Source organism: Giraffa tippelskirchi, chromosome 7 (assembly GCF_054371585.1).
Source record: "Giraffa tippelskirchi isolate mGirTip1 chromosome 7, T2T-mGirTip1v1.2.pri, whole genome shotgun sequence".
NCBI classification, from domain to species: Eukaryota; Metazoa; Chordata; class Mammalia; order Artiodactyla; family Giraffidae; genus Giraffa; species Giraffa tippelskirchi.
The window spans coordinates 16,019,555-16,040,990 of NC_137281.1; the positions used below are offsets into that span (position 1 = coordinate 16,019,555).

General features: G+C 49.1%; 1 protein-coding gene and 1 non-coding gene across 2 annotated transcripts; both read left to right on the forward strand.

Moving 5' to 3' along the window:
* Nucleotides 1-511: 511 nt before the first annotated feature.
* Nucleotides 512-19,394, forward strand: NPHS1 (NPHS1 adhesion molecule, nephrin). Its single transcript, XM_081516685.1, has 29 exons — nucleotides 512-569; nucleotides 677-892; nucleotides 969-1,091; nucleotides 1,261-1,389; nucleotides 1,889-1,970; nucleotides 2,351-2,454; nucleotides 2,642-2,769; nucleotides 2,857-3,028; nucleotides 3,216-3,373; nucleotides 3,637-3,781; nucleotides 3,883-4,007; nucleotides 5,514-5,700; nucleotides 5,924-6,053; nucleotides 6,205-6,377; nucleotides 6,817-6,957; nucleotides 7,055-7,195; nucleotides 7,687-7,808; nucleotides 8,787-8,955; nucleotides 9,051-9,207; nucleotides 9,303-9,454; nucleotides 11,000-11,111; nucleotides 11,195-11,376; nucleotides 13,111-13,167; nucleotides 15,376-15,495; nucleotides 15,632-15,656; nucleotides 15,765-15,840; nucleotides 16,002-16,095; nucleotides 16,196-16,311; nucleotides 18,739-19,394. The coding sequence occupies exons 1-29, from the start codon at nucleotides 512-514 to the stop codon at nucleotides 18,868-18,870; spliced, it is 3,726 nt and encodes a 1,241-aa protein (XP_081372811.1). The 3' UTR covers nucleotides 18,871-19,394.
* LOC145515920 (U6 spliceosomal RNA) lies at nucleotides 18,285-18,386 on the forward strand. The gene has a single exon (XR_014061126.1). It is a non-coding gene; the product is annotated as a U6 spliceosomal RNA (small nuclear RNA).
* Nucleotides 19,395-21,436: the final 2,042 nt, after the last annotated feature.

Here is a 21,436-nt window from a genome sequence, read left to right on the forward strand (position 1 = left end):
TCCAGCTGTGTCGGGAGGAGCCCTTGGGCAGAGGCCTGAAGCTGGAGACTCAAGAGTGTGCCTGGGGGAGGTGAGGACGAGCAGTGTGAGGACGAGATCGACTGAGAACGGGCCCAGTTCTGCCACTAACTGCATCATCGCTCTCCTGGGCTCACGGGGCCTGCCAGGTTCAGCAGTGGGTCCTCCCTGAGGGGCTGTGAGTGGAGACCAGGGGTGAGAGTGGCATGAGAAAAAAAGAGCAACAGAGACTGACTTTGGGGAAGGAGATAGAGACTGAGAGAGAGAAAGAGAAACAGAGCAGGAAGGAGCGTGAGATAGGATACAGGAGGGAGAGCAGAGGGGACCTAGGGCAGGAAGAGAGAAATAGAAAAAGAGAAAAAGAAGGAGACAAATAGAAAAAGAGAAACAAAGAGAAAAGTAAAGGGCAGACAGAAAGAGGGACCCAGAGAAAGGCAGGCAGACACAGGAGGTGGGCGTGGACACCGCGGACTCCAAAGACAGAGGACCTGGGATGGCCCTGAGGACCCGCATCAAGGCTGCACTACTGCTCCTGGGGCTTCTGACAACAGGTGAGTGGGGTCCTGGGCTGTGACCAGAGCCAGGTGGCCCTCATTCCCATGGCTCCTTCTCCAGACAGACCCTCTGCCCTCTCCTACTGACACCTCTGTGTCCCCAGGCCTGACCCAGGTGCCAATACCGACCTCAGCTCCCCGAGGCTTCTGGGCTCTGCCCGAAAACTTGACGGTGGTGGAGGGGGCTGTTGCTGAACTGCGGTGCGGGGTCCGCGCCCCTGGCAGCGCGGTGCAATGGGCCAAAGATGGGCTGCTCCTCGGCCCCGATCCTAGGATCCCCAGTTTCCCGCGGTATCGCCTAGAGGGAGACCCTGCTAAAGGTAAGGGAACAGATCGTGAGATCCTGAGCCACCAGCCGAGGCTGACCTCAGCCCTGACCTTGGGTCCTACCTACAGGTGAATTCCACCTGCGTATTGAAGCATGTGACCTCAGCGACGATGCAGAGTATGAGTGTCAGGTCGGCCGCTCAGAGACAGGCCCTGAGCTCGTGTCTCCCAGAGTGATCCTCTCCATCCTGGGTATGAATGAGAGACCCCCCCGGGACCCATGAGTCTGGACTTCCGCCCTCACCATCTCCAAAGTAGGGGAGTCCAAGCCCCCAACCCCACCCCCCTTCCTCAGACTCAAAGCCCAAATCCTCATATCCCTCTGGGTGGTTCCAGCTCACCTCAGACCCTTTCTCACCAGTGCCCCCCAAGGTGCTTCAGCTGACCCCTGAGGCAGGGAGCACAGTCACATGGGTAGCTGGGCAGGAGTACACGGTCAGCTGTGTGTCTGGGGACGCCAAGCCAGCACCTGACATCACCTTCCTCTTGAGTGAGTGTGGGTGAACTGGTGGGGGCAGCGTGAAGCCCCTGGAGTGGGGAGGGGGTGTATCCCTGCCCAGGGCCCTCCTGAGATGGGATGCAGGAGCAGACGTGGGGAGATGCTGAGGCTGGTGTGGGACCCAGTGAGTGGGAGGGGACATCCAGGGAAAGGCACTGAGAATTTTGTGTAATTGCTGGACCATGACTCAGGGAAGAGGCTGAGGCTCCGGACAGAGATATGTGTGTCTTTTTGGTGCAGACACGAGAAGCTAGGGGTGGGTGATACAACCTGGCAAGGAGGGGAGGGGACAGGAGAGGCCCAGGACCCAGTCCTGGGGCCTCCAGGATTCAAGGAAGCCAGAATGTGCAGAGGGAACAAAGCTGGTGTTTCTCCTCCAGAACCAGGAGGGAGGGGGCTGTATGTCCATCCTGCAGGCTTTCAGGCCAGGCCTCCAGGATCTACCCTGGGGGAAACCTGCCACTCCTCCAGCCTTCTTGTTAACCCCAAGGTGGACAAACAATTTCCGGTATCTCTGCTAATGTGAATGAGGGGTCCCAGCAGAAACTCTTCACCACGGAGGCCACAGCCAGGTATGGAAACTGGGATGCCCCCCGCTCAGCCTGATCCCCCAAGTTTCTCCATGAAAACCCCATATCCCAGGGATTCATGCATGGGAACTTGGGTCAGGTAGGTACATCTGGGACCCAATTCCCCACCTGGATGCTCTAAAACTTCTTCATGGAACCCTAGTTCCAGAGTATCAAGTACAAAGGTTTTGGCCAGGTGTGGGTCTCTGGGACCTCCATTCTCACTGCTGACCCTCAGCTCTCTTCCATGGAGCTCTAAATCCTAAAGGAAATCACCATAGAGACTTAAACTAGGTGTGGGAACCTGGGATCCCCACCTCTCTACCTTGACTCCCCAAATTTCAGATGATAACTGACTTAAGAACCCCAACTTCCCACCTTAGGGTGACACCCCAGAGCTCGGATAATGGGCAGTTACTGGTCTGTGAGGGATCCAGTCCAGCTTTGGATACCCCTATCAAGGCTTCAGTCACCATGAATGTTCTGTGTAAGTGGAGAACTGAGTCGGCTGTTGGCACTAGGGATGGGGAATAGGAAATGGGGGGCCCGGGCAGCACAGGGATATGGAAGGCTCAGGTTCTCAAGGGGGAAACATGGGGGTTCAGAGGCAGGTTGTGGGGCTTGGAAAGGATGGATGGACTCCCCAGGCCTACTGAGTGACAGTTGCTCCCCAGTCCCCCCAGGGCCCCCTGTCATCGAATGGCCAGGCCTGGACGAGGGGCAGGTGCGGGCAGGGCAGAGCTTGGAGCTGTTGTGCACGGCCCGAGGGGGGAATCCGCTAGCCACACTGCAGTGGCTGAAGGTGAGGGAAGAGGCGGCATGGAGGTGGGGGGAAGGGTGGGGGCCAGGAGCTGGCCCTGAGCTGGCCCAGGCCTGTTCTTGTCTCCAGAATGGCCAGCCCGTGTCCACAGCGTGGGGCACAGAACATGCTCAGGCGGTGGCCCGCAGCCTTTTAGTGATGATCGTGAGGCCGGAAGACCATGGGGCGAGGCTCAGCTGCGAGGCCTACAACAGCGTATCTTCAGGGATCCAGGAACGCGGGGTCACGCTGCAGGTCACCTGTGAGTCCTGGTGCCAGCTGCCCATCTGTCGTCAGTCTGTGCCCCCGGGAACCATCTGTTTGTGCCCCCAAACCATGCCAGTTGGATGCCAAAGACCTCATCATCTGTCCCCAGTCTCCTGTCTGTCTGGGCTGACCTGGGAGCCGTCCAGCCCAGCTGAGTGTCTCTCCTCTGCTCATCCCTGCAGTTCCCCCCAGCGCCATTACCATCCTGGGATCTGCGTCCCAGTCTGAGAACAAGAACGTGACACTCTCATGCATCACCAAGTCTAGTCGCCCGCGGGTCCTCCTGCGATGGTGGCTGGGCTGGCGGCAGCTGCAGCCCAGTGAGGAGACGGTCATGGATGTGAGGCAGGGGTCAGGCTCCTGGGTCTGAGGGTGGAGGGAATTGAGGGCACATCTCCTGGATCTGGCAGAGGAGAGGTCTGGCATCTGGGATGCTCTGATCCCTGGGGAGCCTGGACTGGGGTCCGGGGCCCCCTGGGTCTAACAGACAAGACGGTGGAGATGATTCATGGGTCCCTGTTGTGGTCTGGGGTGGACCCAGGTCACTGGTATCATGGATGGGCGTGCCCTAGTCCCCCAAATCTGAAGCCCGATTCCTGCCAGGGCCTGCATGGTGGCCACATCTCCATGTCTAACCTGACATTCCTGGTACGACGGGAGGACAACGGTCTGACCCTCACCTGTGAGGCCTTTAGCGAGGCCTTCACCAAAGAGACCTTCAAGAAGTCGCTCACCCTAAATGTGAAATGTGAGCCTCCACCCTTGTCCGGGGTACCCCAAGCCTTCGAGACCCTCAACCTCAGGCCCTAGCCCAGAGAGAAAAGTCACTCTACCCGGCTTTCCCCACAGATCCTGCCCAGAAGCTGTGGATTGAGGGCCCCCCAGAGGGGCAGCGCCTCCGGGCTGGGAACCGGGTGAGACTGGTGTGTTTGGCCATTGGAGGCAACCCAGACCCTTCTCTCACCTGGTACAAGGTTGGTGCCCAGCAAGAAGGGTTGTGGAGTGGTCAGGAACATGGGGGAAAGATGAAGCTCCTTCTCTCCTCCAGAGTCTAGGGAAACCTGAGTTTCTTGAAAAATACTGGAGATTTTGAGTTTCAGCAGGGAATTGAAAAGACAAATGCCGTGAAAATTAAATGCAATCTTAGGAAAACTAGGAAATTCTGGGAAAACAGTAAGAATTCTAGAATTAAAGAATTCTGGATCAGAAATGGGAATTCTAGAGAAAAGGCAATAAATTTCATTACAATTAAAGGAAATTCTGGCGAAACCTTGGAATTCAGATAAAATGGCTGGATCGAAACAAAGACAAAGGTGGATAAAGGCTAGAAATTAGGGAGGGAAAGACTAGTAATTCTACAGAACATTTGAAAAATCACTAATATTAAGTTGAATTCTTGGGATTGGGAGTAAGAAAATGAAATTTCATTAAAATATAAGAATTCTGACTGAATTCTTGGAGAATCTTGGGAAAGTAGGAATCTAGTGGAAATTCTAGGGGAAAGACTAGGAATTTTGGAATGAAATTCAATTTCATTTTGTTGTTGTTCAGCCGCTCAGTTGTGTCTGACTCTTTGCAACTCCATGGATGGCAGCACACCAAGCTTCCCTGTCCTTCATTATCTCCCAGAGTTTGTGAAAACTCATGTCCATTGAGTCGGTGATGCCATCCAGCCACTTCATCCTTTGTCACCCCCTTCTCCTCCTGCCCTCAATCTTTCCCATTATCAGAGTCTTTTCCAATGAGCTGGCTTTTTGCATCTGGTGGCCAAAGTATTGGAGCTTCAGCATCAGTCCTTCCACTGAACATTCAAGGTTGATTTCCTTTAGGATTGACTGGTTTGATCTCTGTCCAAGGGACTCTCATTTGATTGGATGGGGAAATGCCAAGAATTGGGGCAACACAAAGGATTCTAGTAAAGGACTAGGATAATAAGAGGCCATTAGGGGATTCAGAAATCTGTGACCAGGGAATGGAATTAAGGGAAAGATCAAAGGAAATCTTTGAGGAAGGTGGGGATTTTAAGAAGAAGAGTTAAGAAGAGGCAAAAATGAAGGGATTCTGGGAAAGGTTTGGGATTTCCAAGGGAGTTTCCCGGTGTAGGAGGTTTGGTAAATATAGCTGGAATGAATTTCGAGGAGTGGGGCTGAGGATCGGCCGAGGGCACTGACAATTGTAGGCCTCCAGAGAGCAGAGGAGCGGGGCGGGAGTGGGGGGTAAAGCGTGGGAGTGGAGGCGGGTTCAGACTGCAAAATATCGGGGCTCCAGGGGCCCAGTAGGCGGGAGAGATGCCGGGCGGGGCTGCTCAATTCCAGTCCCCATTCCTCTGCCTTAGCCGATGCTCGCCGAAGGGGGCGCCTTTTCCTCATCAAACAACGGTTTTATTTATCTGGGCTGGCGGCAGCCCACCTACTGGGGACGTCTCGGGGGGCGGGGATGGCAGGGCTCCCCGTGGTCCCCCAGCCAGTCTCGGCCCTCAGGACTCGCGCACCGTGACCGAACCGCGGCCGCCCCAGGAACCACGGCGGGTGCAGCTGGGAAGTGTGGAGAAGTCAGGGAGTATCTTCTCCCGAGAGCTGGTGCTGATCACGGGTCCGTCGGACAACCAGGCCAAGTTCACGTGCAAAGCTGGCCAGCTCAGCGCGTCCACGCAGCTCGTGGTGCAGTGTGAGGGGGCGCGCTGCGGGGCTGGGAAGGAGGACTTGGCTGCTGCGGGGAACTGAGCGGAAGCCTTGGCTGGTGGGGTGGGGGTGGGAGCGGCTGGGGGAGGGGTGGATGCCGAAGAGCCCCGGGAGGGCTCGCGGCTGCGCGGGGCCTGGGTCCCAGCGGGGCGGGAGCCGGCCGGGTCTCCTCTTCACCTGAGCCTCGCTCCTCCCCCCCGTTCCCGAAGTCCCCCCGACTAATGTGACAATCCTGGCCAACGCGTCGACGCTACGCCCCGGGGATGCCTTAAACTTGACGTGCGTCAGTGTTAGCAGCAACCCTCCAGTCAACTTGTCGTGGGACAAGGAGGGGGAGAGGTGAGAGTGCGACAACACCCGTCCCTCCCCGGTTCTGATCGCATTCCTTTACAGTCAGAAACCTGCCCCCTCCCGACTTGCCGTCCTGCCCGGTGCCCGGCACCCAGTACCCAGACTCTAGCTCTGGTCCGGCTCCCCGCCCGGTCCGCAGGCTGGAAGATGTGGCCGCCCAGCCCCGCCGGGCTCCATTCAAAGGTTCCGCCGCCGCTAGGAGCGTCCTTCTGAGACTCTCATCCCGCGACCACGGCCATCGCGTGACCTGTAGCGCCCACAGCACCGAGCTGCTGGAAACCGTGAGCGCCTTCTACCGCCTCAACGTGCTGTGTATGTGCGCAGGCCTGGCATCCCTCTTGATTCCTATTTGACCCTATACTACAATACTTGGGTTACAATATACAATACAATATACTACAATACCTGGATACTGTCTTTGACTTCCATTCTTAACTTCAGAAACTTCCCTGCTCTTTATCCTGACACTCGACCCTGCACCGATTCCTATCCTGCCCATCCCCCATCTCCCTTTTTTGTCCTATATCCTAACCCCTGACCTTGACCCGTATCCCGAACCTTGTTTCCATCCTTCAGTCTGACTCTGGTCTCTCTGAACCCAATCCCCCATCTCAGCTCTGAACTTAATTGCTGCCTTGTCCACAAGCTTAAAATTTCGGCGAGACCCTTTATACCTGCACCTGATCGCAAATCCACCCCCGGGCCCGAACCTTAACAATCTTGACTCCCCGCGGGGCCTCCTCGTCTACAGACCCTCCAGAGTTCCTGGGGGAGCAGGTGCTTGTGGTGACCGCGGTGGAGCAGGGCGAGGCACTGCTGCCCGTCTCCGTGTCTGCCAACCCCGCCCCGGAGGCCTTCAACTGGACCTTCCGCGGCTACCGACTCAGCCCAGGTGCACGGAGGGGGCATGGAGAGGGGCGCAGGTCTCCAGGACTCCCAGACGGGGTTGAGGACGAATTTGACAAGCTCCTCACCTTTACTTCCCACAGCCGGCGGCCCTCGGCATCGTATCCTGTCTGGTGGAGCGCTGCAGCTATGGAATGTGACCCGCGCTGACGATGGCCTCTACCAGTTGCACTGTCAGAACTCGGAGGGCACGGCGGAAGCTCTCGTGAGACTGGATGTACACTGTGAGCCCCCTCATCACTGTAGGAAACTAAGGAGCTCTGGGAGCCCCGCCCATCACGGAAGCCCCGCCCACCCAGGGAATCTTGCCGGCTGCGCAGTTTCCTCATTGTGGAAGCTCCGCTCACCCAAGGGATATACCCATCCTGGAAACCTCCCCATTCTGGGAGACCCTACCGTGACGGAGCCACGCCCACTTTGGGAAACGTGCCCATTAGAGAGACCCTTTGTAGAATCTCTGCCCACCTACTCCGGTCAGGAAGCCAAGCCCACTCCACACAATTCTGGAAGTCCATCCGACCTACTCTTGTCACTACAGTGGCATAGGAGACCGTGGGGACAACCTCACTAACATCGAGAACTTTATTCTAAAGGCAGACTTGATCACACCCATAACTTTCCTGGGCACCTCTAAGACACCTCTCCCACCTGGGGCCCTCTTCCCCCATGACCTGTCTGGGCCCAAATGCCTTCCCCAAGCTCCTGCCTTCCCTAGATGCTCCCACCATCCGAGCTCTCCAAGACCCCACTGAGGTGAATGTTGGGGATTCTGTGGACATAGTCTGCACTGTGGATGCCAATCCCATGCTTCCTGGGATGTTCAGCTGGGAAAGGCTGGTGAGGATCTAACCTTTAGTTAATAGAGGTGTGGGCTGGGAGATGTGATTTCTTGATTGTGAGCTCCTTGGGAGGAGGGGTCAAATTTTTAGGACCCTATATAACTTTGTAGTTGTCAGGACATGCTCCAGGAACTGTTGAATGGTAGATGGATAGGTGAATGGGTGAATAGATAACCAGGTGAGTGGCGGGTACATGGGTGGATATATGGATGGATACGTAAATGGGTGGATGAGTAAGTAGATGGATGAATGAGTGGATGGAAGAACAGATGGACAAATGAGCAAGTGAATGAGTGGATAAATGGATCAGTAAATGGGCAATTAGATGATTGAATGAGAGAAATGAGTAGATTGATTAGATTGGAGAGTAGATGGATGGGTAGATACACCATCAGTGGAAAAGATGTCTATGGAAGGAAAATGGATAAATGGATGGATGGACGGGTGGGTGCACAGGCCAATGGAGAGATGGATAAATAGGCAGCTAGATGAATTGATGAACAGATGCATGTATGTATTGATGTGCATGTGTTTGAGTGAAAAGATGGAGTGGATAAGTAGAGAAATAGAAGGGTGAATGGATAGGTGGAAGGAAGCAAATAGTTGGATGAATGAATGGGTGAATGGATGAATGAATGGAAGGGGAGATTGATGGATATATGGATAAATGAATGAATTGATGGATTGGTGGATGGTTAAATACATTGATGGATGAGTGGATAGAAGGTTCCAAGCAAGAGTGGTTGAGTAAATGGATGGATGAGTAGTTGACTGGATTGGTGGCTGAATGGATGGATCCATGCATGAATGGTTGGATAAATAAATGAATGATTGGGTGGAATGACAGGGGAATTTTTTCTTTGCTAGGAAGGGTGATTGTGGCTGGGAGATAGAGGCTACAGATGGGGACCCAGTTTGAGGGCTAATGGAGCTGGGGCTGGACCTGGGGACCATATCCTGAGTCTTGGAACTCCAGGGAGAAGAGGAGGACCAGAGTCTGGATGATATGGAGAAGATGTCAAAGGGATCCACAGGGCGTCTTCGTATTCACCATGCCAAGCTGACCCAGGCTGGTGCTTACCAATGCATTGTGGACAATGGGGTGGCACCTCCAGCCCGAGGGCTGGTTCGTCTTGTTGTCAGATGTGAGTAACAACCAAAGCCCTAACTTCAAGGCCTGCCACTAAATCCACATATCATGTCCTTCCATACACCTCATGTTGACCTCCAACCCCTCTAGTTGCCCCCCACGTGGAGCATCCCGCTCCCCTAACGAAAGTGGCTGCAGCCGGGGACAGCACTAGTTCTGCCACCCTTCACTGTCGTGCCCGAGGCGTCCCCAACATCGTCTTCACTTGGACCAAAAATGGGGTCCCTCTGGATCTCCAGGATCCCAGGTGAGCCCAGGCCCAACCAGGTAGCACTCCAGCCCTAACTTTGATCCCTCAGCCCCAGTCATCCTACCTGAGTCCATGCTGCATCTCCTCTCCAGGTACACAGAGCACACATACCACCAGGGTGGCGTCCACAGCAGCCTTCTGACCATTACCAACGTATCTGCAGCCCAGGACTATGCTCTCTTCACGTGCATAGCCACCAACCCACTCGGCTCCGACCACACCAACATTCAGCTCGTCAGCATCAGTACGGTGGGAGAGGGCTGGGAGGTTGCTGAGAGGGTAATCCCCTAGGTCAATCCCCCAGTCTCTGGTTGGTCCCAGAATGACAATGTTCCTGAAACCTGAGAAGTGTTTTTGAATGAGGATGGAGTTTTTGCCTGCTCCAAAAGTCCCAATGGAGACTGGATTTTTAGAGAAACTGACAACAAAGGAAAAAATGGAAGGGATTTCTTATTGCCCCAAGCCTGGTGGCTCAGTGGTAAAGAACCCACTTGCCAGTGCAGGAGACACAGGTTCAAACCCTGGTCTGGGAAGAACGCTTGGAGAAGGAAATGAAAACCTACTCCAGTATTCTTGCCTGGAGAACCCCATGGACAGAAGAGCCTGGCATGCTACAGTCCATGGGGTTGCAAAGAGTCAGACATGACTGAGTGACTGAATGCAATGCAGCTGAAAAGTAGATTTTCAGGAGTCGCTGCATCCAAAAACTCTCCATCTCTCTGGACTACTTTTCTCTGTGTTGGCTTTCTTGTAAGGCTTCTCATAGTGGACTGTTAGATGTCTAACAGACAACTGTAAGAAGCCTTACAATAAAATAAGACTTCCTAACAGTGGTATGAAAGTACTAGAATTAAGATCCACTGGCTCCCCTTGACTCCCAGCCCGTTTCTGAACCAATCAGGTGGTGAAAGGAAGACAACTTGATTGTTGTTCTTGTTGGCCAGACCCAGTCATGTATCCATCCTACAAGGAGTGGAGTCACTTCCATCAGATGCACGTGGCCTGAGAATGTGGGCAAGTGACTCTCCAGTGGGTATTGAGTGTTCTGTAACCAGAAGAAATGAAGGAAATGGATATGAGATTGACACAAAAGTCCACTATAAGAAACATGTGTCATACAGTCAATCCTCATCATTGGCAGAGTCTGTATTTGCAATTTTGCCTTCTTGTTAGAATTTATTCATAACTCCCAAATCAATATTCATTCTGCTTTCTCAGACATTCAGGGGACTGGTAAGAGTGGATGAAAAATTTGAGTCACCCAATGAGTACATTCTCAGCAGAGGTGGAACAAGGCGACTCTCTGCCTTCTTACAGCTCTCATTTTTTGCACCTTTGTGCTTTTTGTTAATCGTTTTGCTATATAAAATGGCCCTCAAGCACAGTGCTAAAGTGCTGTCTGGTGTTCCTAAGCTCAGGAAGGCTGAGATTTCCATTTGGAGAAAATACTTGTGTTTGGTAAGCTTCGTACAGGTGTTGAGTTCCAGCAATTCATTCGATGTTAATGAATCAACAAGGTATATTGCAGAAACATGCATAATACAATATCATGCATTAATTGGTTGATGAAAATGTTGTGACTGGAGGCTCGTGGGAGTCTAAGCCTGCATTTCCCTTGGAAGCAATGGCTTGGTATTTGCTAATTGAATGTTCTCAGTGATGTTAGAGAACATAACCACCATGAATAATGAGACTCAACTGTATATTCGAAATCATTCTTAGCAAGAATCTGGAAGGAATCTTCCAGAATCTTTCTGAATCTTCTATGTCCCCATCTCTTACCTCAAAGGCCGCCCTGATCCACCATCGGGACTGAAGGCTGTGAGCATGACCCCATATTCAGTGGGGTTGGAGTGGAAGCCTGGATTTGATGGGGGCTTGCCACAAAGGTTCCAAATCAGGTAGGTCTCTATTATGAAAGAAAAGGGTTGTAGCCAATAGGGCTGGGGTACCTTCCTGAATGGCTGCCATCCCTTTTATGCAGGTATGAGGCTCTGGGGACTCCAGGGTTCCTCTACATGGATGTCCTACCACCCCAGGCCACCACCTTCACAGTGACGGGGCTGCAGCCTTCTACTCGATACAGGGTCTGGGTGCTGGCCAGCAATGCCCTGGGTGACAGCGGACTAGCTGACAAAGGGTCCCAGATCTCGATCACCACCCCAGGTGGGAAGGGACATCCTTGCACAGTTTGCAGAATTACTCAGAGGACTTATAGGGTGGAGTCGATACTGTTATTCCCTTTTTGCAGATGGAGAAACTGAGGTCCAGAGAGGGTAATCAACTTGTTAAAGCTCACACAGGTAGAAGGAGCTACAGATGAAATTTAAACTCAGGCAGATGAAGTCCAGAGATTAGTTTTTGCCACTAGACTATACTGTCTGAATGTGATTAGTGACACAAGGGAAATTAGAAGAGATTTGAATTGAATGAAAATGAAAATTGTGAGGTGCAGCTACAGCAGTGCTTAGCAAGAAATTTATAGCATTAAGTTCTCATATTAGATTTTTTAAGTCTTCAAATTGACTCTCTAGGTTTCTATCCTAAAAAGACTAGAAAAAGAAGGGCAAATTATACCCAAAGTAGATAAAAGGAAGGAAATAATAAAGAACAGAAATTAATGAACTAGAAAATTGAAAAACAATAGAAGAAAATAATGAAATTAAAAGCTGATTCTTTGAAAAGATCAATGTTTATAGAGCTAATCAAGACAAAAGAGAGAGAAGACACCACTCTTAACCAATATAAGGGATGAAAAAGGGAACATTACTACTGATCCTACAGATATTAAGGGGAAATTAGGAAGTATTACAAATAACTTTATGTCAATAAATTCAGCAACTTTGATGACACGGATAAATTCCTTGACTATGAACGAGAACATCTGGATTCTGGTAGACTACTGTGGTGCAGTGGTCAATCACACAGAGCCTGGTTCCAACAAACCTGGGTTCAAGTCCCAGCTCTGCAACTTCCTAGGTGTGAGACCTTAGGCAAGTTTGAGCCTCAGTCTGTAAAGATAAAGTGTGTCTCCAGTCTCTGTACCTCAGTTTCTGAAAGTAAGGTCTAATTTAGACAATTGTAAGAAATAGATAAATTAATATATTTAAAGCTCTTAGAACAGAGCCCTGTACAAAGCAAGTGCTATGTAGATGCTAATTTAAAGAAATGCCCCCACTCACTTTTTGTTTACTTTGCCCCATAAAAGTTCCCTTTTTCTATCTTTTCCTTTCTGATCAGTTCAGTTCAGTTGCTCAGTCATGTCCGACTCTGCGACCCCATGGACAGCAGCATGCCAGGCTTCCCTATCCATAGCAACTCCTGGAGCTTGCTCAAACTCATGTCCATCGAGTCGGTGATGCCATCCAACCATCTCAACCTCTGTCGTCCCCTTCTCCTCCTGCTTTTTTCCCCCTTTTTCTTTCTGATTGGGCAGACTTTTTCCTCATGGAAATAAGGACTCTTTCCCATCCCTACAATGTTGCCTTCTCTTTCCCTGTTCCAGTTTTCCCTTTAAGCACTAAAGCATAAAGTAGTACTATATTCACCTCCCTTGCTCTAAAACTTATACCTATATTAAGGCATCCAGAGAACCCTGCATTTTTAAAAATTAATCCCCCAAATTGACAATTCAAGTTAAAGGAGCCTTCCACACCATAAAGCACTCATCAACAACATATTATTATTATTTTATTATTAGCATTAGCTTTAGAATGGCTATTTATAGTATCATCATTATCATCAGCAATTTCCAGTTCTCTTTGAAATATTCCTAAAGTCAGTAATTAGTTCCTATAAGTCTCAAAACTGGGTTGCAAAGCCTAATAGGAGACATAGAAATATTTAAGGCTTATCTCAGTTTGTTGGTGTTAATTTTCATTTTCTATCTCCACCTCCCAGGTCTAGACCAACCTTCTCGAGAACCCGACTACCAGCTACCCACAGAGCAGCCTGCAGGTAAGTCCTCAATCCCCAAATAGCCCTCTCCTTCTTGAAAACAACTTTCTGGTCTCTAACCCTACCTCCCCTGTCTTGTGACAATAGTCCCTTAAGACTTAAGTCAGCCCCATAGGCCCTCACTCATATCCTTAGCTCTTCCTCTTGAGTGTGACAAATTTTCTTTCTTCCTAATTTACCTGGATGCGATAAAATTTCTCTCTTCCCTGTGCAGAGCCTGTGTCAATCGGCTTTTGCTGCATAACAAACTATCCCAAACATGGGCACTTATAGCAACAAACATGATTCCTCATGATTCTATGAGTGGGTGAACAGTTCTGCTCTGGGCTGTGGTCCGCTGGCAGCTATGCTGGGACCTGTTGATCTAGGATGGCCTCTTCTCATTCATCTGGCAATCTGACTCATAGTTGGGACATTGGAGATCACTGGGTCACATGTGTCTCCTTGGCTCGTTCACATGGAGGTAGTCACTGGAGTCCTAAAGGCAGCAAGAGAGCACAAGTTCCAATTTATAGGCACCTTTCAAGCTTCAGATTCTTTTTTTAATTTTTAAATTAATTATCAAAAAAAACCTGGGCCAGACGATGTGGCATGTGGGATTTTAGCTCCTCGGTCAGGGATTGAACCCATACCCTCTGCATTTCAAGTGTGGTGTCTTAACCATTGGACCATGAGGGATTTCCCCTTGAGCTTCTCATTGTGTCTTATTGGCTGAAGCAAGTGATATGGCTCAACTCAGAGTTAGTGTAGAGGGGAAGTGTTAAGACTATGCATGTTAGTTGCTCAGTTATGTCCAACTATTTGTGACCCCCATGGACAGTACATCATCAGGCCCCTTTGTCCATGGGATTCTCCAGGCAAGAATACTGGAGTAGATAACCATTCCCTTCTCCAAGGGATCTTCCTGATCCAGGGATTGAACCCGGGTCTCTTGTATTGCAGGTGGATTCTTTACCATCTGGCCCACCAGGAAAGCCCTCAGACTATGCATATAGTGAGACGATCATGACCATTTTGCAAATAATCAATCCCCTTTAGAGTCTGAGAAAGTTGTAAATGACAGAAATTCAGTTGCTGTTGACAAGAAAAAGAATGGCTTGACTCATGAAATTGAAACCTCCAATCGTGGCTGGATTCAGGCACTCAAAATGTTCACCAAGGATGAGTTTCTCACTCTCTCAACTTTGCCTTCAACTCTGATGACTTCTTTCTCAGATCTTTCTCTTAAGAAGGCAAAGAAGTCCTCCCACACCTTAAACTTATATTTCACTTCTTAGGAACTAGCAGAAGCGTGTCCTAGGTGTTCTGCCAAAAATCTACCTTGGGTCAAATGCCAGTCTCTGAACTGATCACCGTGGGAATGGGGATGGGAACTCTTAATGGCCTAGTCAGGCCATGTGTCCTCCACAAAGTCCTGTGGAGCCAACCAGACTGAGAACAGGGAGTAACGACTGGCAAAGGAAAATGAGTCCTGTTAGCAGGAGGTGGGGAAATGGGTCCTGAGCAGATGGCTGCTGAGAGGTACTTAGTCTTGTCCTCAGGGATATAGCAGAGGATTCTGATGTTGTCTGAGATGGAAGTTTGTGCAAAGAGGAAGTCATTCGAGATGAAGTTTGAAAGAGTAGAAGCTTGCTTGAGATGAAAGGACATTTAAAGACAGACACTCTACTGTTCAAAGACTTAGATGTGTATGTTTGCCTCAGTGATTCTGGAAACAGCCAGTGGTTAGTTTTTCTGTGGCTGGAGGGTCAATAGTTGGTGGGCAAGAGTGAAGATGTGGGAAGAAGCCAGATCATAGAAGATCTTGAATGCCCAGCTAAGGACCTGAAGTTCCTGCTTGAGTCCATACATGGGGCTTGGACAAAGGTAGGATGCACTGCTAATGGCTTAATTTGAGAAAGGAGCCACCTGCCCTGGGGTGGCAAAAGGAGTGAACATGGGATCTTTATGGTGGTCCAGTGGTTAAGACTCTGTGTTTCCAATGCAAGGGGTGTGGGTTCGATCCCTGGTCAGGGAACTATGAACCCACATGCCCTGCAGTGAAAACTAAAAAAAAAAAAAAGGAGTGGACATAGAAACCCCTGCCCATCTGCTTCCCTGACCTAGAAGAGGGCTTTGCTTGGTCAGGGACAGGCTTTTTCAGACAACCTCAATTGAAGACTGAAACCAATTGTTTGGGCTCATTAAGGGGTAACTTCCACCCCCCAGGACCCTGGGAGATGCCCTTGCTGCCTGTGCTGCTTGCAGTTGGAGGTCTTTTGCTGCTTTCTAATGCCTCCTGTGTTGGGGGATTCCTCTGGCAGCGGAGACTGAAGCATCTTGCTGAGGGTGAGAAGAGACCCTTCTCCTGGGACAGAGGTCCAAGGGTGATGGGAACCCTGGGTTTGCTGCATACTGAAGGTCTCCCAGGGCCAAGTGGGCTCAAGGGGTGTATCTCTGACCTGTTTTCCCCTACTTCCCTCAGGCATTTCAGAGAAGACAGAGACAGGGTAAGTGGGGATATTTGTCTGTAAGGAAGAGTCTGGGGTGAAGGTTTGAGGGTGACAGCTGTCAGAGGGTCAACGCCCAACTGCCTCCCCATGCCTCCATCCTGGAAGGTCGGAGGAGGACCGAGTCAAGAATGAATATGAGGAGAGCCAGTGGACTGGAGATAGGGACACTCGAAGCTCCACGGTAAGTGGGGGTGGTCCTGACACCCCACTGACAGGGAACTGACTGTGACTAAAATCCCACCATTAGCTTTAGGTTAATCATTGTCCTTTCCAGCAATGATGGAGTCAGAGGATGGAAAACACTTAATTTGTTTTTATTTGGGGGTCTGTGTGTGTGAACAGGTTAGCACAACAGATGTGGAGCCATATTACCATTCCATGAGGGACTTCAGCCCCCAGCTGCCTCCCACGATGGAGGAGGTGTCTTATCCCCGAGGTGAGTGGTGTGCACGGTGGAACACCCCCTCCCCCACTTTGATACTCCTGACATCTGGACCTAGCTGTCTGATCATCACTTCCCCCAACTCCAATTCTAGGTCTCAAGGCTCTTGAGGAGGAGAATATGGCCTTTCCTGGGCACCTGTATGATGAGGTGGAAAGAGTGTATGCTCCATCTCGAGCCTGGGGACCCCTCTACGATGAAGTACAGATGGTGAGGAGATTTATATCCACAGAAATATTTCCTAGTTAGTGCCAGAGATCCCCCTCCTACTGCCTGTATTAGTTCAGGTAAGCTAGCCACTGTAGCAAAGAGGCCTGGCTATAATCCAGTGGCCAAAACAAGACAGTCTATTTCTTTCTCACGTAGCAGTCAGAGATGAGGGCCGTGCTGCACATGGTTATTCTGCAACCCATGTTCTTTCCATTGTGTTCCTCTGCTATCCTCTAGTGAGTTTAACAAGTTTACATGGATGGGCCAGTCCACTGGGGGTTTCAGCTTGTGGGAAAGAGAAAAAGACAGCATGGTAGAGGCACGACCCTGACTTATGGTCCAGGCCCAGAAATGTACACACTGCTCTTACCACACTGGTGAGAATATGGACATGGCCACACCTTAACTGCAAAGGAGGTTGAGAAATGCAGTCTACTTGGCAGCTCTTTGCCCTACTAAGATTCTGTTACTGTGGAAGAAGGAGAGTGTGTATTTGATTGGATAACTAGCCATCTCCACTATACTGGTTAAAGCAGAGAGATAGGGAGAAATACTTTTTTGACCTACTCAGTGGAAAAGTCAAGGGATAGAACTGTCTTCAGGCCCACCCAGAATTTCCTCTCTAAAGACAATCCCTAGCAAATCCAGGTTTCTATCTTATTAGATTAGAAACCTTCAGAGGAAGAGAATGCCTCTTATCCAATTGCTCCAAAGCCCCAACTCGGACACTTAGTAGTTTAGCTTGGTTCACATAGTTGTTGCTGAATGTTGCTGGTTCACTGAGGCAGGAGATAGAATATATACTAATTGGACAAACCTGGGGCAGTGTCCACGCATGGCATCTGAGATTAGAGCCCCATTCAATCCACTGAACTGAGAGTGGGAGAGAGATGGAGAACCCAGAGGGAAGTGAAGATGCTGGCTGGGCAGGCACAAACAGCAAACAGGCGCATTGACCACTAACTAAGCCCCACCTACTGGTTCACAGAAAGAGATAGGGCAGAACCCCTGACTTTATCTGTGGCCTTGACTAATGCTCTGGCACCTGTGAGCCAAAGACTTCCCTCTGTAACTTGGTTCCCAATGGGGCACCGTCCTCCCCACCACTGTGGAAAGAACGCGATGCTGTCCATGGTGCTGAACCATACATGCCCTCTAAAGCAAAGATAGAGCCTGCATACTTTTTCTGTAAAGGGCTAGATAGTAAATATTTTGGGCTTTGCAGGATATAGTATCTTCCTAAAAACTACTCAACTCTGCCATAAAAATAGCCATAGAGAATACACAAATAATTATGACCAACTTCCAATAAAACTTATTTTTGGACACTGAAATTTGAATTTCATATTATTCTCACATGTCACAAGTATCACTCTTTTATTAAAAATATTTCTCAGCAATTAAAAAATGTAAAAAATATTCTTGGGCAATACAAAAACATGCAACGGGCCATATTTGGCCCCTTGCTCTAAAGTTTGCTGATCAAAAACAACCATTTTCTCCCAAATCTAAGGCAAAGCACATCCTCAGTAAGGGCCACACAACATGGTCTTTTATCTCTTCCATTTTGATGAGGTAGTGTTTTGGACATTCATAAGACCAACAGAATCAAGACTCACATGCCACAATTCCCATAACTAATGTTGTTGTTCAGTCGCTAAGTTGTGTCTGAGTCTTTGAGACCCCATGGACTGCAGCACGCCAGGCTTCCCTGTCTGTCACCATCTCCCGGGGTTTGCTCAAACTCATGTCCATTGAGTTGATGATGCCATTCAAACATCTCATCCTCTGTCTCTGTCTTCTCCTCCTGCTGTCAATATTTCCCAGCATCAGGGTCTTTTCCAATGAGTTGGCTCTTCACATCAGGTGGCCAACGTATTGGAGCTTCAGCCTCAGAATCAGTCCTTCCAGTGAATATTTAGTGTTGATTTCCTTTAGGATGATATCGTGGGCTGATTAAAAGTTTCACATACTTGCTTCAGCAGCACATATACTAAAATTGGAATGATACAGAGAAGATTAGCATGGCCCTGTGTGAGGATGACATGCAAATTTGTGATGCGTTCCATATTCAAAAAGAAAAGTTTCACATGTCTGACATTTAAATTGCTTTTTGACATGAAATCACGAGCTATCTTGTATTTGCTTTAAAAGAATTCCAGTTAGTGGGGGAAAGGGATGAGAAGATATAGATAAAGATAAATCAAGATTGACCAAAGGTTGATACTGCTGAAATTAGGTGATAGGCTCACGGGGGTTTATTATAATCACTGTCCTCTTTGTATATGTTGGAATTGCCTCTATAATTAGAAGCTAAAAGATTTTTCTTTCCTGTGAAGTAGAGCAGGAAGGTGTATCCCCCAGAGCTGCAATCATGACTCACCCATAGCATCTCTCTGTGGTTCTAACTCCACCTTTGCTTGTCAGGACTCCTGTGATTTCCACTGGCCTGAGAACAGATATGAGGATGCAAGAGGAATCTATGATCAGGTGGCAGGAGATCTGGACCCTATGGAACCTGATGCTATACCCTTTGAGCTGAGGGGACATCTGGTGTGAGAACCTCCTCAACACCCTTTTCCTACAGCTGCAAGACACAATATGCCCACTGTCCTTTTTATTCTGGGCTAGGCTGAGCTTGTTAAGTGAGCTCCATTGGACACAAAAGGACTAGACTTTTTCAGGAGGAGAGGTGAAGGGGTGTGTGTAAGTGAAAGAAGATGGTTCAAGCTGGTTCAAGTATCAACAAGGCTCCTCTTAGGCTTGGTTTTAGAGTTCTCTGTAGAGACACGGTGAATTGTAAAAGACATCTCAATAATGAAAAGCTACTCTGGGTGTCTTTATGCTTTTTAAAGTAAAAATTTTAGAAGCAGGAAAAGACATACTAAAAACTCCATTCATTTTGAGTTCAACTAAATCTGAAGAAGCTAATAAGTGGAATTTATGAACCATTATTATATCCTACTTGTTTTATGCTTTTCCACAGTTATCTACAACACAATGTATAAACTATGACCCACATGTATACATAAATAGACTCTATAGAAAATAAACAGACTTTATTGAAAAGGATGTACACAAAAGAACTCATACTGTATGGTTTTGGTCATAGAAATTCTAGAACAGGCAAAGCTAATCTACAGTGATAGAGCAATTAGTGGTTTGCCTGGGGCTATGAGAAGGAACTGACTACAAAACAGTATGAGGAAACTTTTGAGGGCGTGATAGAAATGTTCTATATGATCACTGTGGTGGTCAAAACTCACTGAGCTCTATGCTTAAGATGGGTGCGTTTTATGGTACATAAATTTACCTCAACAAAAATGACCTTAAAAACAGGCACCATAGGGTCTTTCCTGGTGGTTCGGTGGCTAAGACTCTGTGCTCCCAATGCAGCGGGCCCGGGTTCGATCCCTGGTCATGGAAGGACACTCCACAAGGCCACAATTAAAGATCCCACATGCTGCAATGAAGATCAAAAATCCTATGTCCCAGACCCAGTGCAGTCAAATAAATAAATACTTTTTAAAATGCACTATAATAAAGCCTTTTCATACTGTTCATACTGTTCATGGGATTCTCAAGACAAGAATACTGAAGTGGTTTCCCATTTCCTTCTCCAGTGGACCACGTTTTGTCAGAACGCTCCACCATGACCCGTCTGTCTTGGGTGGCCCTACACGGCATGGCTCATAGTTTCATTGAGTTAGACAAGGCTGTGGTCCATGTGATCAGATTGGTTAGTTTTCTGTGACTGTGGATTTCAGTCTTTCTGCCCTCTGATGGAGAAGATAAGAGGCTTATGGAAGCTTCCTGATGGGAGAGACTGACTGAGGGGAAAACTGGGTCTTGTTCTGATGGGCGGGGCCATGTTCAGTAAATCTTTAATCCAATTTTCTGTTGATGGGTGGTGTTGTGTTCCCTCCCTGTTATTTTCATGGGGCCAAACTATGGTGGAGGAAATTAAGATAATGGCAATTACCTTCAAAAGGTCCCATGCAGGCACTGCTACACTCAGTGCCCCCAACCCTGCAGCAGGCCACCACCAACCCACGCCTCTGCTGGAGACTCCTGGACACTCACGGGCAAGTCTGGGTCAGTCTCTTGTGGGGTCACTGCTCCTTTCTCATGGGTCCTGGTGCGCACAAGGTTCTGTTTGTGCCCACCAAGAGTCTGTTTTCCCAGTCCTGTGTAAGTTCTGGCAGCTCTATGGTGGGGTTAATGGTGACCTCCTCCAAAAGGGCTTATGCTATACCCAGGTCTGCTGCACCCAGAGCCCCTGCCCCTGCAGCAGTCCACTGCTGACCCATACTTCCTCAGGAGACACTCAAACACAGTTCTATCTCAGTCTCTGTGGGGTCTCTGGGTCCTGGTGGTATGTTTGAGCCCTCTGAGCGGGGTATGGGGTTTGATTCTAAACACAATTTCGCCCCTCCTACCATCTTGCTGGGGCTTCTCCTTCCTCCTTGGACATGGGGTATCTCCTCAAAGTCGCTCCAGTGCCCCACAGCCACCACTCCAGTGCCTACCGTCTTGCTGGGGCTGTGGTGTTGGAGAAGACTCTTGAGAGTCCCTTGGACTGTAAGGAGATCCAACCAGTCCATCCTAAAGGAAATCAGTCCTGAATATTCACTGGAAGGACTGATGCTGAAGCTGAAACCCCGATACTCGGGCCACCTGATGCGAAGAACTGACTCATTGGAAAAGGCCCTGATGCTGGGAAAGACTGAAGGCCGGAGAAGGGGAAAACAGAGGATGAGATGGTTGGATGGCATCATCGACTCAATGGACATGAATTTGAGTAAACTCTGGGAGTTGGTGATGGACAGGGAGGCCTGGCGTACTGCAGTCCATGGGGCCACAAAGAGTCGGACATAACTGAGTGACTGAACTGAACTGAACTGATAATAAAGCAGCCCAATAAGAGAATTCTTATTTTTTGTATTGAAAAGCAGGAAAAGATAATGGAGAAGCTGTATATTTCCACGGAGAACAGAGTATAGTTAGGAATATTGTTTCTTTAGGCCTCCACTTCTATTTTGTTAATCATATTATCAAAACTGTTTAGTTCAAACGCTTGCCCACATATTTTTTTATCGGCATAGACTAAAATAAGTTTTTATAC

Bases quoted from the DNA above. Each gene is read 5' to 3' on its own strand.
- NPHS1 (XM_081516685.1), top strand. From the start codon at position 512: ATGGCCCTGAGGACCCGCATCAAGGCTGCACTACTGCTCCTGGGGCTT. The intron at 3,782-3,882 runs GTGAGCCTCCAC...CTTTCCCCACAG, and splicing joins GCTCACCCTAAATGTGAAAT to ATCCTGCCCAGAAGCTGTGG. The intron at 5,701-5,923 runs GTGAGGGGGCGC...CCGTTCCCGAAG, and splicing joins CACGCAGCTCGTGGTGCAGT to TCCCCCCGACTAATGTGACA.